The following is a 17,975-nucleotide window of genomic DNA, read 5'->3' on the forward strand; positions in this document are numbered from 1 at the left end:
TGCAATTAGAGAAGATGCAAAGGCAGCACTGAGCAATAATCTCGCAAACATCAGGAATCTTAAGGCTCTAAATATTGGAGAAGAGCATAAATTCAATTACTTTTTCATTGCACAGTGAACTATAGAACAAGGTGTTTGTAAAGTTAGTATTGCATTGTAAATTTCAAGTAGAAACGGTCTGGCTGGATAACATAACATCTACTTCCTTACCTAGTCATAGAAGGCAGATTAAATCTACGTTTCTTTCTTTCTTTTTTTTTGCTAGGCTCTGTTTGCTAACTTCCCAACATCCACCATCAGCTCTATGACCCTATCAACTAATTCTGGTGCCCACAGGACATCAAGTGCCATTTCTAGCAGCCAGAAGGTACCGAACCTGAATAAGGTGATGCCATCCCAGAGTGCATCTTCAAACTTGATCCCTAAGCCCCCAGCCAACCATAGACAAGCAGTTATTAGGAAGGTGGCATCTCAGAGGATTTCCAAGTAAGTTTGTGTTCCTGAAACAGAACTCGCTATTGAAAGATGTTGATGGAGAAACATTGGCAGTAAATGACTAACTTTTCCTTGGTGGGGGGGCGGTGTCCTGATTGTTTGATGTAACTGTATTAGATAAATTTTAAGAACTGTTTTTTGTTGTTTTTTTTTTCGTTTGAGGAAGGTGGGGGAAAGAGTAACCCAAATAAGATGTATTGCTGTACACCAATGATGGCCAAACTTGGCCCTCCAGCTGTTTTGGGACTACAGTTCCTATCATCCCTGACCACTTGTCCTGTTAACTAGGGATGATGGGAGTTGTTGTCCCAAAACAGCTGGAAGGCCAAGTTTGGCCATCACTGCTATACACTACGGCAGCCTTTTTCAACCTTGGGTCCCCAGGTTGTTGGCCTACAGCTCCCATCATTCCCGACCCACTGGTCCTACTAGCTAGGGATGATGGGAGTTGTAGTCCAACAACATCTGGGCACCTAAAGTTGAGAAAGGATTTACTATGGCATACAGCCAGGGTGGGGAATCTATTTCACCCCAAGGGCTTGATTCACACTTGACCAAGCTTTTGGAAATCACAACATCACAAAACAAACATGCACAAAATAAATTTGCATGCACCAAAAATGCAGAGAGACAGTGCACACACAGAGCAGGCATGCAGGGACACAGGGCCACGTACACACACCATTTCCAGCCCTCCTCTCCAGGGGTGGAGGTGGCTAGCAAGATCCCTCTGCCTGCTCTTTAGACCAGGGGTCAGCAAACCTTTTTAGGAGGGGGCTGGTTCACCGCCTCTCAGACCTTGTGGCGGGCCGAACTGCGCACACGCACACACATGTGCACATATGCACGCTGTGGAGGGGGGCTTCTCTCCCCCCCCCTGCTTTCCCACCTCCTGGGCTGCGCCTCAGCGCGCGGGCAGCGAGGCTTTGAATTGGCTGGCACCAATTAAAGCAAGCTCCCTTTCTCCGCAGGGCGGGAAGAAGCCAGGAGGAGGAGGGAGGAGGTGCTGCCATGGTGTGTGTGGGGGGGAAGGTGCCCCCCCCAAATTGCAAAAAAATGGCACAGCCTGAACGATCACGCCGATCCAAGTGGTGATTCCAGGACCGTGCACGGGCCAGATCCAGCAGGCAATTGGGCCTGATGCGGCTCACGGACCTCAGTTTGCCGACCCCTGCTTTAGACAGTATCACTAAAGAGCAGACAGGGATTTCCCCCCCCTTCCAGCCTTACCACTATGTACCACAGTACTAAGTCTGGAGATAGAGTAAAACTCAGCCTTGCTTCCTAGCCCCACTCCAACGTTGGAGTGGGAATAGGCGGAAATTCTGTTTTTTTAATATTAAAGAGCAGTCAGACCACTTATCTGCAATTTTAGCTCTATGGTGCTTAGTGCTAAAATTGGAAATAAGAAATCTGCCTGCCTTCTCTTTATTTCCAATCTCCATATGATTAGTAGGTGTGCAGGACACAGTGGGACAGACATGGCAGGCTGTCAAAAGTTCCCCACTTCTAGCATTCATCCTGCTAGGACCTCATTGCACACTTCACTTTCTGTACATTGTTTCTTTGTCATGGATTTCTAATACATTACTTTTGAGCCAACAAAACTTTGCATTTCTGTATTGTGATGTATGCTTGTTCTGATCTTTGTCTGTGTTTGAAAAAATAATGTGTAATTTAGCCATTATCCTGTATCATTCTTACTTGTATTTAATGCTACAAAGAAAGCTTTAAAAACAAATTATCTTAAATACATATAGAAGTGTATTCTTATCTCCCGGTACTGGTGATATGTTTTATTTCCTGCAGTGTGATAGACTGCTTTTGTAACTTCTGTAGACTCCTAACAAAAACCTTAACTGTTGATGTTTTAAATGTGAGAACAATTTCATATTGTATTGTTCTCAGTTTTTAGTTTCAGTAGAGTTTCTGGAGAGGTATTGAAATCATTGTTGCTTGTAAACTTGTCATCTTTCTATTTTTATGGAGGTCATTAAGTTGGAGTCTGACTTATCTTTCCTTGACCATTTTGTTATTTTGTGCTCCATCATGCTGCTTCTTGCTTGTCTCTTTCCTAGACTAAACAATCTCATTATTTCATTATTCTCAGTCTCTCATTATACAGAAGCCTCTCCAAGCTCCTCGTAAATTATATTATCTATCTTTGGAGATATTGAGTTGCATTATAAATCTTTATTGTTGTAAATTGTGAGGTTTGCTTCGCTTCCCCCAGTCTATAGGACTAGGCAGCCTTCACATCAGGTGAAATATGCGTCGCTGCAGTGATGGGTGCATCAGTGTGCAGCATCCTGTGAAGTAATAAGGACCCATAGGGATGGAAGGACCATCCTGTTAAAGGGCTTCTTTAATCCTTAGGATGGTGCTTCCTCTGGAGCACATAAACACAGCCAGGAGGAGGAGCCACCAACGTTTCCTGACCAGCAATGTCTCACATGTCTATCAGCCAGGGCCAAAATCTGTATTAAGAGCCCAACTCCTTAGTATAACCCTTCTCCAGCGGTTTTTAAATTGTATGAATTTCCCTAAAATGCACAGTTGTATACACTTTGTATATCAGCATTTTTTAAACTTAAACTGCATTGCAAAAAGTGGCACAACACACCATCTGCTTAATAACTACATTCTGGTCTTCTTAAAGACTGAGAGTTTTGAATTTGTTTGATCTGATGGTGGACCAAAGAAAATCCTTCTCCATCCCCGCTGCCTGTTATGGTTGTTAGGAACCTTCTAGCACTTAAGCATACTAATATTTGGTAGCCTGGTGTATCTAAGCCTCCACCCCAACCCCACACAATGTAAGTGTGTGTCTGCATGGCTTCTCTTTTAACAAGGTGTCTATGTAGCACAGTTGTTGTTTGAAAAATACAAGAGACTAGGGAGGAATTCCCAACAATGAACAGGTATGGCCACTGCCTCTTCTGTTTCATAGAAGAGTGTAAGACGGAGAACTGTGTTCACTGCCAAACATTGCAAATGATTCCTACGTGCGAACGTACTGTGAGTACGAACAAGAGCCCAAAATTCCTTCCCTGACCATCCAACTCTGAGATTAGTGCACTGTCATTAGAGCAGTGTCATTGTTCCTTTCTTTCTGGTCACAGGTTTTTAGATTATTGTTCCATTAGAAGGATTGCCCCTTCAATTTTTATACATTAACTTTCTTTTCACCTACCATGAGCCTCTGAGATAAGATGGACTACTAGTTGAAATATTTTTGAGACTAATCCTCCAGACACATTTTAAAATGGGATCCAGGTGTTAATTAAATTGGTCAGTTCAACTAGTACAGATAGCCATACCTGTTTCGATAGTCCTGTGCTGATAACAGTTTTTGTTTGACTCTCCCGTCCTGGGGGTGATGCATGTTAGTTCAGGTGACAAGCCTTTTCAGTGAGCTTGTCTGCCAAGCAGCAAGATGTGTGTTTGAAGATGCCGGTGTGCTGTACTCACATATTGGCAGGGAGAATGTTTATCCTTGTGAGATGGAATTGCAGCTCCTTGGACAGACTTGACTTTACTGCGTTCTTGTGGTTTCTGCTCTGTGACAGGCATAAGTGTGGGAAAACCGGAAAAAGCTCAGCATCGAAAATGCATAGAAGGGTGAAAAAAGTAAAAGATTCCTTCACAATTTCAGAGTGTAGTCCAATTACTGAAGGCTGCAAGGAGCCATTCCGGAAATACTTTCTGAGTTGCTGTTCAGACTCTAGCATAAGTCTCCAAGTCTATTCTTGCAATTTGTGGGATCATATACTGACTTTTCTCAGTTACACGGAAATGAGAGCTCCCAATATATTCCAGAACAACTGGGGGATTGACCACATCCAAACCTCTTTCACTGATCTGTGTGTCCTTTTGTATTGTCCAGTTTGTCTTTCTTACAGAATCAAGGGGGGGGGGACACAGCTCATGTTTTGTATGCAAGAGAGATTCCCTTTTACTAAAAAGCAATTCAAATGAAAACTACTTCTTAGGTGCTTCAAGGCTTATGCTTTCCATTGTTCTTCAGCTGTTTAATACAGACCATTTGTTCTTTGTTGGTATTTCCAGCCTTTTGAACTCTACTGTCAAGAATTCCATTACATCTCATGAGAGAAAATGCTAAGAGATTTTATGTTTGGTCAACCCCCCCCCAAAAAAACCCCCCATCCTTAACAGGAAGGGATTAAGTTCTAAACAAACTCAAACTTCAAGCTTTTAATCTACGTTTCTAGTATTTTTCCTCTGGTGTGGGGGAAGAATATGCTAAACTTCTGTGCAAGTTCCAGTGCTAGGTATTGAGATAAGCAAGAGAACATGCAGTTCAGAACAAGCTGTCTCAGGAGGTTGTGGAGCATGTGTCTCCATGAAGCTTCTCAAGGAAAGGTTGAACCAAGACATTGGCCTACATGACTCCTTTGATCTGTTCATGTTATACCATTCTGTATTCTGGAGGACAAACTTACCTTGGTTGTGTTCTAGTCTTGGTAATTGCAATGCCCCTCTATGCACATTTACTCGCAAATAATTATTTGTGTTTAATGGAGGCCTATTCCCATGTAAAAGGACGCGGGTGGCGCTGTGGGTTAAACCACAGAGCCTAGGACTTGCCGCTCAGAAGGTCAGCGGTTCGAATCCCTGCGACGGGGTGAGCTCCCATTGCTCGGTCCCAGCTCCTGCCAACCTAGCAGTTCGAAAGCACATCAAAGTGCAAGTAGATAAATAGGTACCGCTTCGGCGGGAAGGTAAACAGCGTTTCCGTGCACTGCTCTGGTTCGCCAGAAGCGGCTTAGTCATGCTGGCCACATGACCCAGAAGCTGTAAGCCGGCTCCCTCGGCCAATAAAGTGAGATGAGCGCCGCAACCCCAGATTGGGCCACGACTGGACCTAATGGTCAGGGGTCCCTTTACCTTTACCTTTATTCCCATGTAAATATGTGCAATGTTGGATATATATTTTTCTTTATCTCAAATCTGCTGCCTATTGGCTTGTCTTTTTGCCATTTCATCATAGGTATAATATGCTACAACCATTGAATCTCTTTTCAAAGGTTTCTAGAGAAACTGTCTTTGAGTAATAAAGAAAACCTAAAATCTGTATTACATGTCTGAACCATCTCATTATTCCAGTCTCAGCTGGACCACATATGATCTTTAGAAGAAAAGAGAATTACTAGAGGTTTTTTAAAAATTGCTGAATATGTGATGGATATCCTAAAGATGAATATTTCTAATTCAACAATATTTGAATAGCTTGGGAACCTCCCAGTTAGGACTCTTCCCCATTCCATCAACCACATGCATATTTTCCCCACTGAGGAAGGTAATAAGAACTAGACAAAGAAGGCTCATCTCTTGCTATATATATTTTGCATCACCTAATTTGTAAGAATAAATTGCTTTTTTTAAAAAAATAGGAAACTCCCTAACATTATAAAGACATGCAACTTATGAGTTAAAAGTTTGGGGACTTTGGTGGATGGTTATAAATGTTTATTTATTGAAATATAACTCTATCATTATGTTGAGAAAAATACAAATTTACAGATAGTCCTGTGACACTAATATTCAAACTCACTGGATTTGTATTCATCTTCAGGCTTCTAGTGTAGGGAGTTGATGCAACTCAGAGCTCATTCCTTCTCAGGATGGTGCCTCTCTCTAGATCAGTAGGCAGGCTCAATGTATGAGCAACCATCTCACCAAGAGAGAGGCTCTATCATCCTGATGTGCCCCAGGTGCTGAACAGCTGTTAGAAACCATGGGTGCTTTTTGGACCTCTGGCATTTGATAAACATCTGTCTAGGCTCCTTGATGAACTTGAGGGCAAATCTCTAGGAAACAGTTGCTGGAATCCAGACATCAATTCATGATGAGATCTGGGTGCTTGCAAATTACTGAAGTGCCAAGTCTGTCATGGAATTTAGGGCGAAACTGGTGCCATTAAACAATTTGGGAGCAGGTTAGCTAAGGAGTCACCCAGTAAGTGTGCTTCTCAGATGGGGTACTGGGGTACTGAGAGTTCTGTATAATATTTTTTTATTTTCACAACCAATAAACAGACAATACAAACAAACAAATACAAAACAAAAAATAAAAACAATACATACAAACAGTATAAAATACAGTGTACAAAAAATAAAAATAAAAAAATTAAAGAAAAGATTAAAAACAATTATTGTGTCTTTGCATTTTTTAACATTAGCTTAGGTCTACAACTTCCCCAGACCTTCCCACTCTGTATTCTAGATCTTATATTCTGACAGTAAATTCTTTCCCTCTGGCATATCTTTGGTTCAACTTAATCTTAATATCTTAACATAATTGCATTTCCATATATCTTAAAACATTAGTCTTTCTTAATCGTTAAATTTTTATGCTAATATTCTTTTAAATTCAATCTGATGTCCTCAAACATTCTTTATCTTATAATGCTTCTGTAAGTAGTCTTTAAACTTCCTCCAATCTTCCTTCGCCATCTCTTCTCCCTGGTCTCTGATTCTGCCAGTCATTTCTGCTAATTCCATGTAGTCGATAAGCTTCATCTGCCATTCGGGGTACTGAGAGTTCTGCATGCCCTAGAGGTACACTTCATTTTTACTAGAAACCAAGCTTTTAGTGTTGCTTCTCCAACCCCCTGGAATCAGCTGCCATTGGAATAGGACTTGAGCATGAACTTTGATTTAGACAAATGAGAAAGGGAGCGACGTGTGGAAGGAGATAAAGAAAAGTGAAACAGCAAAAGGGTAGGAAGAGGAGTACTAAAGAGAGAGAGGGGGGAAAAAATCTGGAAATTAGGGGAAATGCAGCTGTCAGGAAACAAAGGAGGAGGCAGTGACCTATGATCAAGTGGAAGATCAGCAACTCCATTGGAAAGTATATGTTTATCTGCCAGCAGAACATCTAAAAGCATGTGGAATTTGGGGATATTAAATTAGTCCAAGCTTAGAGGTCAGAAATAGAGAAATACATCTGAGTCATCGGTGCAAAGATTGTACTTTTAAATATAGCAACTTGTTAGGCTGAAAAAGAGGTAGCGGGTAGGGCTCAGAGATAGGAGGAGAAGGCAGTTCTTAATGCAACAGTGTTAATTCATAATGCTGCAGTGAGAAAAAGGGTAATGCTTTTCACCTGACAAAATGCCTTGGGGCATTAATTTTCGGATGGAAAATGACCCAGCCTATGTCTAAGTTATGTCTGAATATGAATTTGATAATGGAACTTGTAGATCTTTTGAGCTGGGTCTGTAACTTCTTGTACTGCTGGTTTTTTTTTTTTTAAAAGTAAAATACATAATCGTACTACATTACATATGCATATATCAAGTTCTCATTACATCTGCAAAATAGCAACGATATGGTCCAGTATCTTACAGTTTTCATACATTGAAAGTAATTTAACCCATCCATTCTGTCCCTATGCTGAATCTGTTTTATAACTATATATATTTTCATTTCTGCCACTTGTCAGACTGAAAGTATTCTTTTTTTAGGCTGGAATATTTTATTCTCAGTGTCTACTGCATGCAGGTTTTTTGTTTGCTTCCATTAATTAATAAGGAAGAAAAGCACTGTGCAACCCACCAAAATTGAAGCTGCTTGCTTCACTTATTCTGTCTCTGTGTACCATTGTGTGTTAAGTTTATAGATGTATCGTCTGCCAAATGATGGGTGCTGCTTGAGTAGGGAATGGTCTTCAAGTTCTGAGGAAGACCCATGTTTTCAACTTCGAACTAGGAAAATGGAGAATTCCTGACAGAGGCATTGCATGTGGCACCTTGCTGTCAGTCTTCTCGACATGTACTTGAGCTGTAATGAAAATGTGCTCCTTTCTGAATTTAGTTACTGAATTGGTACATACAGCATTAATTGAAAATCTTTAAGTCGCCGGGTTACCCTTCACATTGTCTCATTTTTTCATGATTTGTTCGCTTTGATATTCACTGAACACAAGTCCTTGCAAAATGAAACACTCCTGGAACCGAAGCACTACTTCATGGAAGAACATCTGAATTGTTCATAGGAAATTGATTATGGATTCTGCATGAATTATTTGAGAACTGAATCCATTTTGAGTAGCCCAACCATCTCTGACTCTAGACTCCTCCAGATGTTTTGGACACCAGCTCCCATCGTCCCTGACCATGGATCATGGTCGCTGGCGCTGGAATTTGGGGGGCCCATTTATATGAACAGCACCAGGCTGGGGAAGGCTGGAGCTGCTCTTCTTTTTATCTGCTTCTAGAACCGTGTTTTAAGGGATGCGAGTGGCGCTGTGGGTTAAAGCCTCAGTGCCTAGGGCTTGCCGATCGAAAGGTCGGCAGTTCGAATCCCCGCGGCGGGGTGCGCTCCCGCTGTTCGGTCCCAGCGCCTGCCAACCTAGCAGTTCGAAAGCACTCTCGGGTGCAAGTAGATAAATAGGGACCGCTTACTAGCGGGAAGGTAAACGGCGTTTCCGTGTGCGGCTCTGGCTCGCCAGAGCAGCGATGTCACGCTGGCCACGTGACCCGGAAGTGTCTTCGGACAGCGCTGGCCCTTGGCCTCTTTGAGTGAGATGGGCACACAACCCTAGAGTCTGTCAAGACTGGCCCGTACGGGCAGGGGTACCTTTACCTTTAGAACCGTGTTTTACTAAGTTTTTGTCATTTTAGTATACCAATTTTAAAAGATTAAGTAGCTTAGAAATGCTTTTTTAATGACTTTATTTAAAATAAAATAGACCGCATAGGTCTAGATGGGACAAATAGTCTGATGTGGCATGAGGTTGATTTGTATGTTCCTGACAACTACACATTGATTATGCGAAGAAATAAATTGTCTAGAAAGACCTTTTGGTTCATCTGCTAATGAATACTAGAATGGTTTTACCCTTCATAGAGATGTATTTTCCTTCTCATACATGTGTTTGTGCTATCCTCTGATTCAGTGTTTTGTCTAGCAGGGCAACCGCCACAGAAGGGCACCTGAATGGATTCCAGAATAGCCTTAACAGTGCTAAATCCTGTGAGCCACTCACAAACTCCAAAGGTGAGAGAACCAAGGCATTGCAGCCAACCTTTTTTTTGGTTTTCCATTTGCATTGTAACTTGCCTGCCCTGACAAGAATCATGGAATTGTAGAGTTGGAAGGGACCCAAAGGGTCATCGTTTTGACCCCCTGCAATACAGGAATCAGTTTTCAGCCATGACCTCAGTCAACATGAAATGTCATAAAATAGGGTTGCCATATTTCAAACAGTGAAAATCCGGACAGTTGTTGAGCTTTTTAGGCCAAAAAAAAAAAAAAAAATGCAATTTTTAGCTACTTTTTATGGCAGTCTTTAAGAAAATAGGGCCTATCCACTCCATGCTGCAGAAAAGGAGTAGTCCTTGCTTGTGCCAGGCATACGTCATGTTGGGCGGAACTTTTTCTGAATTTTTAATTGAGGAATGAAGAAAGCACTCAATAACATTTCCACTTTTAACTAAAGTGGGGGGAGTGTTTTCTTGTCCTGAATCCATATTAGCACTAGAGCTACATTTCCCACCCCTGAAAAGCTCAAATACCAAAATGGAACATCTCCAAGCCAACTTACTTTTATCTGTCATGCTGGTGAGTACGTTGAAATCCCCTTCACTATATGGAGTACACACTCAGCTTCTCATGGTGTTGCAGTTTGATTTCGCATCAGGTCATTGTCGTCTTTTCTGGAATTGGTGGATGATAAGCCAAGTGGAGGGACGCGGGTGGCGCTGTGGGTTAAACCACAGCGCCTAGGACTTGCCGATCAGAAGGTCAGCGGTTCGAATCCCCGCAACGGGGTGAGCTCCCGTTGTTCAGTCCCTGCTCCTGCCAACCTAGCAGTTCGAAAGCACGTCAGAGTGCAAGTAGATAAATAGGTACCGCTCCAGCAGGAAGGTAAACGGTGTTTCTGTGCGCTGCTCTGGTTCGCCAGAAGCGGCATAGTCATGCTGACCACATGACCCGGAAGCTGTACGCCAGCTCCCTCGGCCAATAAAGTGAGATGAGCGCCACAACCCCAGAGTCGGTCAAGACTGGACCTAATGGTCAGGGGTCCCTTTACCTTTACCTTTTAAGCCAAGTAGAAAAGAGGTTTTAGTACCAAGAAGCAGAGGAACCTGCCCCATGCTAAGCCATTTTTTCCCCATTTTCCAGGTCTTTTGGAAGCTTCCCCCCACATTATTTTCGCCAGAACTAGACCTTTGTCCAGCCGATCCAGAGCCACTGATTCACTTGTAGGGCAGAGAAAGAAAAGGCCAGTGGAGGGAGGGCCAGCTTAAGGTAACAGAAGATTCACCTGCGCCTCCTTTCCTTCCATAATTGAGTAGAGTAAAAGGGGCATATCCCCCCGAGAACATGTGAGGGTGGGACTTTTTGTGAAAGGGAAAAGACTAGGCACAATAAAGACCTGTAGCAAGTCTGTTCATAGTAATATGTCACTTGCCAGCATATTCTAAGAAATAAATAATGGATTCTATATTGTCAGAGCTGGCAAGTGACATATTACTATGAACAGACTTGCTACAGGTCTTTATTGTGCCTAGTCTTTTCCCTTTCACAGAATTTGCCCATACCTTGAATTCTACAATTGTGCCTATTATATCTTTATTGATTAAGGCAGGGCTTTCAGCAATGTTCAGTTACCTTCACTAGTTTCTTCTCTGCTTTGCTTTCTTTTAAATCCATTTTCTGCACACGTGCTACTCTGTAGAATGCAGCCCCCTTCAAATGAATGGAAATTTTAATTGTAGCACTTGTTTTGCTTTCCAAATCTGTCCCCAAAGTACTATTGGGAGGCAAAAACTCATCTCCCTGGGAGGCACTTGGGGCAGTAAGATCCCCTATGCAGGGTGGGCAGCCTCATAAAGAAGTTTCCTAGAAGGCAATGGAGAGAATCTTCTCTATGTGAGCAGGGACTGCTTTCCAAGGCATCACCTGAGAAGTCTTCTCCCAATAGGATTTTAATCTGAGTTTGAGAAAAATATGGAGTGCTTTTGATTCTTTTTAGGCAAATGTTACTGAGCCCCTGAAGTTCATTTTCAGGGTGGAGCCTAGTGAATTTTGGCAGCATCTATATAATCTGTGGAGCCTAGTGAATTTTGGCAGCATCTATAATCCTGACTATATCCAGGTTTTCCATCATCTATATTGTAGGTTTAGGTTCCCAGGGCTTCTATAAAGTCAGAAGAGTTCTGTACATCACCACTCTTAAGTATGCATTTTTTGTGTTGAAAACTCTGGCCTCTGAGAGCCTTGGCTCTTAGTTCCAGAAAGCTCCTCATTGTCAGCTATATCTTTAAATCCTTCAGCAGGAGCAGCTGGAAACAGGAATCCCTCCAATTTCTGTGCAGTGATGCATTCCTTCCTGCACAATAGTAATCCCTTTTAATTCCGTTCCTCATTTTCACCTTCCTGCCTCTCTTGCTTACGATAACTGACAGCATAAGTTGTCTTGAGTCTGAAACCTCCCTTCCAATGACATTTCAGGTGGGAGGCTGCAGAACTGGCTCTGTAACAAATTTTTGTGCATCAACTTTTCTTTCCAATTGTGGGGGAAATAACTGGAGGATGAGTTTCAGTGGAATAATAGCATGAAGGTGAAAAGGTTAAGAAACCCCTCTGCCCTTTGCCAGTTTTCCACTTCAGATTGCAGCCTCAGCAACTTCATAATGCAGAGAGAGAGAGAGAGAGAGAGAGAGAGAGAGAGCACAAATACCCCAGTGAAAAATGAACTATGGAACTGTATGTAACGTGTCATTCCATCCTTAGGTTTCCTTAGTAAGCAGTTACAGTTCTAAAATCAACCATCGTTCACAATTGCAACTGTTTATTCAATGATCATATTTTCAGTTGAAGTTGATTGAATCCCGGCAAAGTTGAAAGCTGCTTTCTCAAGAGAGCATCTGGTGAATAATGTCCAACACTGTAGCCCCCTTCCCCACTAAATCTGAGGGTTGGTGCTTGCTTCTAGTGAGTAACGAATAGATACTTTTAATCCTCAACTGGTGAGAATGACCTGCCCCTCGTACTTTGGGTCAGCCACTTTGTCTTTGTTTTACAAGAGGAAGAAGATGTTTCCTGTTATCTGCTGGTTTTATGCTGCAAAGAGTCCAAATAATCCAAGTCTGCAGAGTATTTCTCTGCTGTAAAAAACACTTTTGGAACTCTGGAATGAGAGAAAAAGTAGTGTGTCAAACCAGCTCCCTGAGTCGAGAGCAGAGTAGGATGAGTGATTTGAGATGGAATAATCTTGGACTATACCATTTCAGCCTGCAGATAAGGTTCTTTGTTTTTAATGATTCCCTCCATTTTTTCAACAAAACATATCCCATGATAAGCTGGCACATTTGAGAGAGAAGATTTGCAAATCTCTCTTGATGATGTGTTTGTTTATTGCATGGGTGACAATTCATCTTGATCTTGTATATGTGATACTGAGCAAGGGAATTCCAGACCCACTCCTTCCTAGTACATTCCCCTGAACCTTCTGAAAAGCTTTTGCTCTTAAAAATTACTTACTATTTGATTGGGGCTATTTGCCTCTCCTCCAACAACCTCCAAGCCTTCACAGAGGGTTCTCTGACCCTCAGAGGAGACTTTTGAAGGGGTGCAAGAGACGATAACATGGCGAAGAGGGCCAAGAATCCCCTTGCCCAGTGGCGTAGTGTGGGGGGTGCAGGGGGGGCCGGCCCCACCAGGCGCAACATTTGGGGGATAGGGTTAGGGGGCGCAAATTCACGGGTTAGGGGGCGCAAATCCACGGGTTAGGGGGCACAAATTACTTGCCTTGCCCCGGGTGCTGACAACCCACGCTACGCCACTGCCCTTGCCCAAGAATCCCCTAGCATTGGATAGAAATCATTGCCATTTATGTTTAATAAATTATATGATTTCCCCTTCAATTTTTTTAAATACATGCCCTTCTCAAACCTTAGCTCATCTGTAAGCTCCTTAAGCAGCCACAGCGGTTTCTTTAGAGGCCTCCCACTTTTCTTTCTTGTTAGAATTGTCTGCATTGGGGCCTTCAATATTTCACCTTTAAGAAATTCCCATCCATCTTGGACTCCCTTCTCTTTGAGTATTTCTGACCTTAGGATCACATCCAGTGGTTTCTTAAGCTGTTTGAAATCAGCCTTCTTAATCAAGCTCAGATAGTGGTTCTGTTATGCACAAAACATTTTTCATGCATGGCAATATTCCCAAAAGGTCACTCCTGTGATCAAAATATCAATGTAGGGCAAACCAACAAAAAGTTACATCTTTGGCTACTCATGAATCAGGCATAGAGCATCTGGAAATGATTAAGTATCTGTGTGTATTAAGATGCATTGTAATGTGTGTGGGTATGGGGGGGGGGTGTGCTGGGAGCTTGCAAACTAAACTTGTAATGTGTGAAGTGGCCTTGGGATGTCCAGAATCCTCAAAGCCTATGAACTGAGTAGGACGGGGGAAAGGCAACGACTCATTCATTAGCTCAAACAGTTATTACAATATAGCAGGGTTTAACTCAAGCAAAAAAAGAAAGTGAAAAAAATATGGTCACAAAATAATTATTTCCATAGCAGACTTTAGTCACAGATATACATGTTTTTGCATACTAGTATTAAAGCAATGTGGGGTTGAAATAGAAGTTTTATCCTAACTCTAATGCTACTGTTACAAGGCCAATAATTTTTCTGTGAGTGCTGGCATTTGCAGTATTCCTTAAGTTAAAGTATAAATGCTTGCCATACACAGAGGTGGAGTTGATAGCATGGGAATTCACTTAACTTGGTACTGTACCAAAAGTTTCTGTTCAGTGACCCAGCTTTTAATATTTCATAGCTAATATGCTTGTTCTGTTGGACCAGGCATTGCTCACAAAGACTTCAATTCTGGCCCAGATACCATTCCAAATTCCATGGGTTCGTGTGATGCTTGACACTTAAGGAGACAGATTCGTCTTTGTAAAATGCTGCTAATATTCTTAGTGCTACTCAAGGTAGATTACACAGAGCAATCAAGTGATTTTAGCAATACTTGCTACATGTGTAGCGCAAGTTATGAGAGGCCATAGCTCAGTGGCAGAGAGCATCTCCTTTGCATGCGGAAGGTGGCAGCTTCAGTCTCCCAGGAAATAGCAGGTACCTGTTTCCCTAGAGCAAGCTTGCACTTACTGTGAGAAAGCAGTCATGTGATTGCTGATCCCTGCCAATCATATAGACTATTCTAGAATAGTGGAGTCTCTTCTTCCGTCTGCACGGCAGGGATCAGAACCACCACAGCAGCATTTCCTCTGCCTGCAGCTAACACTATCTGGAATTATCCTGTCTGGTTTTGTAACTTGTGTCAAGGAAGACTCCTGTATCCTGTGGCTCATGCACATATCTCTGGAACCATTAACCAGCTTTCCTTTGTCTCCCTTTCAGCTCCCGGTTGCACTTACTTTCTGAAGTGAAGGATTAATCCTCAATAACGGGTGGACAAACAATCCAGTGCGTCAGCATGCAAGGAAGAGATGAAGCAGGGATGAGCGCTCATCATTCCACACTCCTGGCAACACCCAGATTGACAGCAAGACCTGGTCGCACACTCCAGAATTTTCCCCACTGAAAGGAGAGCAGAGCAGCAGAGTGTTTCTGAAAGAGCTGTTGGAGCCCTGACTTGAGGCTTTCTAGTTCCGCTGAGCTTTTGCTGCTTAAGCCTCAGGCCTTCCTTTGCATTCTATATCACATCTTCCATCAACTAGTCAAGCTTATGACTCACATAAGACAGGAGCTCTTAATGGTGTCTGTATTATGTATCCTGAGGCCCAGGTTTCTCCATCCACTCAGTCATTTTGACTCACTTTGAGGACAATCAAGGTTCTCTATCAGGTACTGGGCAGCTTTCACCACCAGTGGCACAAGAAGCTGAAATGCTGACTTGACTATAGACACTTCTGCTGGCTGCTATCTTGAATTTTGACAGAAAGCCATAGAAATGCTCAGTCTGAATAAAGTCATTCATTTTGTTTGTTTAGCTTAAAATTTACATTTATTATGCTGGGTAAAAGTCCTTCCAATTAGTTGACATTTAATTTTACTCCAGTGGGAGGCTTTATTATTATTCATGCATTACGTTGATTTTCCCTTGCATTTCTTTACGTTTCTTATGTTTCCGTGCTGAAGTTGTGTTTCCAGAGCCCAGACTGATCCCACTAATAGGGTTCTGTCACTTCAGATCAGCTGCGTGAGCATGGAAACAGTACATTATTTATCATTTCCACACCATTCGCCATTCTAAGTGTTTTACATTTGTCCTGTGAGGTAAGCTGGACTTGGAGAGAGTCTTGCAAACCAAACAAACATCTTACTCAGTCACAGAACAGGAGTTTGTCCCTGTTCATTTCTGCCCAAACTGGCCACTCTGTTCATTACACTGCCCTTACTACTTGCAAGCTTAACAGCAAAATCCCATGCCTGTCTTCTCAGGGTCACTGTGTTCAGCTGGGCTTGCTCTCAGGGGAGTTTACATAGGCTCACAGACTGTTCAGTATTGAGGTTTCTTTCTAATTGTGATATTGTCTTTTTCTCTCTCCTGATATTGACTAGAGAAAATCACAGTTTGCAGTCCCCACCCAGCATAACAGTCCACACTGTGTAGGAATCTTGCCATCCCAGGGAACTGCTTCCTACATGCTAGAGCTACATCGTACCTGGACAGATAGTAGGGAAACACGTACTTGGGCTGACTCTTAGTGAATATTTTAGTACTGTCATGAATCTCTGGGGAGAAAAGGGCAGCATCACTCAAGTTTTCTCCTATGACATTCGTATTGTCTCCACCCCACATAAAGTTGGAGAGTTAGCTGAAGTTGTGGACTAAATTGCAGATGTTTCCTAACTGGTTTGTCACATGGTAAACAAGCTGTTTTAAGTGCTAAAACTGGTCAGTGCTAAACAAGCTGTTTTAAGTGCTAAAACTGGAAGACATGCTGCTTACAGTACTATCCTTAGCAGCAGCTTCTGCACTGTGAACATTAGTCATCAGCTCGTGTCTTCTGAGCTACTTACTTTTGGGCAGACAAGATCACCACAGCAGAGCCAAACATTCTCAAGGATGTAGAAGATGGCCTTTAAACCATTTTCTTATGAACTGATTTCTCCCTGGTCACAGCCTAGCTGACATCTCAGGCAATGGTGATCAATGTATTATGGCCAGACATAGGAACTGGCTACAAAGCTGAGGCATGGATACAGATTTGCAGATCAGGTTAGTAAGCACCCCAATCTCCAGCTCTATCCTCTTTGCAGATCCATGGGAATTTGTCCTGGTAGAGACCCAAGGACAAAACGCAGGTTCAGCAAAGAAAGATGTTCAAAAAACACACTAAGACTTGACATTCCTTTTGAATGACCAAGCAACCCTACAAGGTCTGATAGACCAATAGATTTAAGTGTAAGGGATCAAACACCAAACATGCAGAAAAAGGCTCATCCTAGTCATTGTCTGAACTTACCCTTGCCTAAAAGAAAATAAAACGTCTCCAGTTTACGTCAGGCAGCCATATGTGCCATTAGAATCATAGAATTGTATAGTTGGAAGGAACTACAAGGGTTGTCTAGTCCAACCCCCTGCAATGCAGGAATCTTTTGCCCAACGTGGGGCTCAAACACATTATCCTGAGATTAAGAGTCTTATGCTCTACCAGTTGAGCTGTGCTGTCCATCATGGGCAAAAAGCAGTTGCCCTCTTCATGTTGTGACAGGTTCAAACAGCCATGGAGACATGGCTAAGATTGTGTCCTTTGACTACGCTTTGAGTTTGCCCAGAAGCAGAGGGACAATTTTCTGGTGTCACCAACCTCCAGAAAGCTACAATATATCAGCACTGGAAAAACAAGACTTCTGGAATCAATAGATCACATCCCAAATTGTTTATCCCTTGATGGTACAACTCATTGCTTATGATACTGAATGGGGCAGGGAAAGGTTTAGTTCTTCATTATGCTAGGAGGTTGCAGACTGGGCCCAAGGCTCTGGAAAGGGTTGATGGTCCTGGGAAAAGGCTGAACAGAGTGACTCCACAATTTGCTGATGGAGAAAGGAGACTGAGGATAATGGGAATGGGCAAGTCTCTAGCCACGAACCATGCAATAAAAATGCAACATCAGCATGTGAAACCCAAAATGTGTATCGGCTAATCTATGCTGGTGGGGGAAATTGTGCTGGGCCGCTAATGTGTTTTCAGTTAGTCTCTGCCCAGAAGGATAACATCTTGCTATTCAACAGCATTTGTTTTTCAAAGCGGGATCAGAATAAAAGGGGGGGGGGGGAGGACTGGAAAAATAATACGATTAAAATGCTAGCACACAAGTCAGTGGTGTGTCCTCATAGGTACAGCATTAGTTTTCCCATTCCAAAAGGGTATTCCGTTATTAGAGGGATGAAGAAATCTTGCTTGCCCTTTAGAATTAAAACGTGCAACAAAGTTAGAACAAAACGAGAGCTGCTTGTTTCATCT

At 42.5% G+C, this 17,975-nt stretch overlaps 1 protein-coding gene and 1 long non-coding RNA gene across 9 annotated transcripts in view; one reads left to right on the forward strand and one right to left on the reverse strand.

The window, feature by feature from the left end:
- TTLL5 (tubulin tyrosine ligase like 5) overlaps positions 1–15,499 on the forward strand; it is a 110,352-nt gene extending 94,853 nt beyond the window's left edge. For 2 of the 8 annotated variants that reach the window (XM_083447690.1, XM_083447691.1), the window contains exons 33-36: positions 266–486; positions 9,418–9,518; positions 10,647–10,772; positions 14,900–15,499. In XM_083447690.1, the coding sequence (XP_083303816.1) occupies positions 266–486; positions 9,418–9,518; positions 10,647–10,771 (447 nt within the window). In that variant the 3' untranslated portion in view covers position 10,772; positions 14,900–15,499. The remainder of the gene's footprint in view (positions 1–265; positions 487–9,417; positions 9,519–10,646; positions 10,773–14,899) is intronic. The other 6 variants (XM_083447692.1, XM_083447693.1, XM_083447696.1 and 3 more) reach the window with 4 other exon arrangements.
- Positions 1–17,975, reverse strand: part of LOC310681474 — a 360,526-nt gene that overhangs the window by 103,838 nt on the left and 238,713 nt on the right. The window lies entirely within an intron of this gene.

The sequence above is a fragment of the Podarcis tiliguerta genome, assembly GCF_965153285.1.
Source record: "Podarcis tiliguerta genome assembly, chromosome: 1".
NCBI classification, from domain to species: domain Eukaryota; kingdom Metazoa; phylum Chordata; class Lepidosauria; order Squamata; family Lacertidae; genus Podarcis; species Podarcis tiliguerta.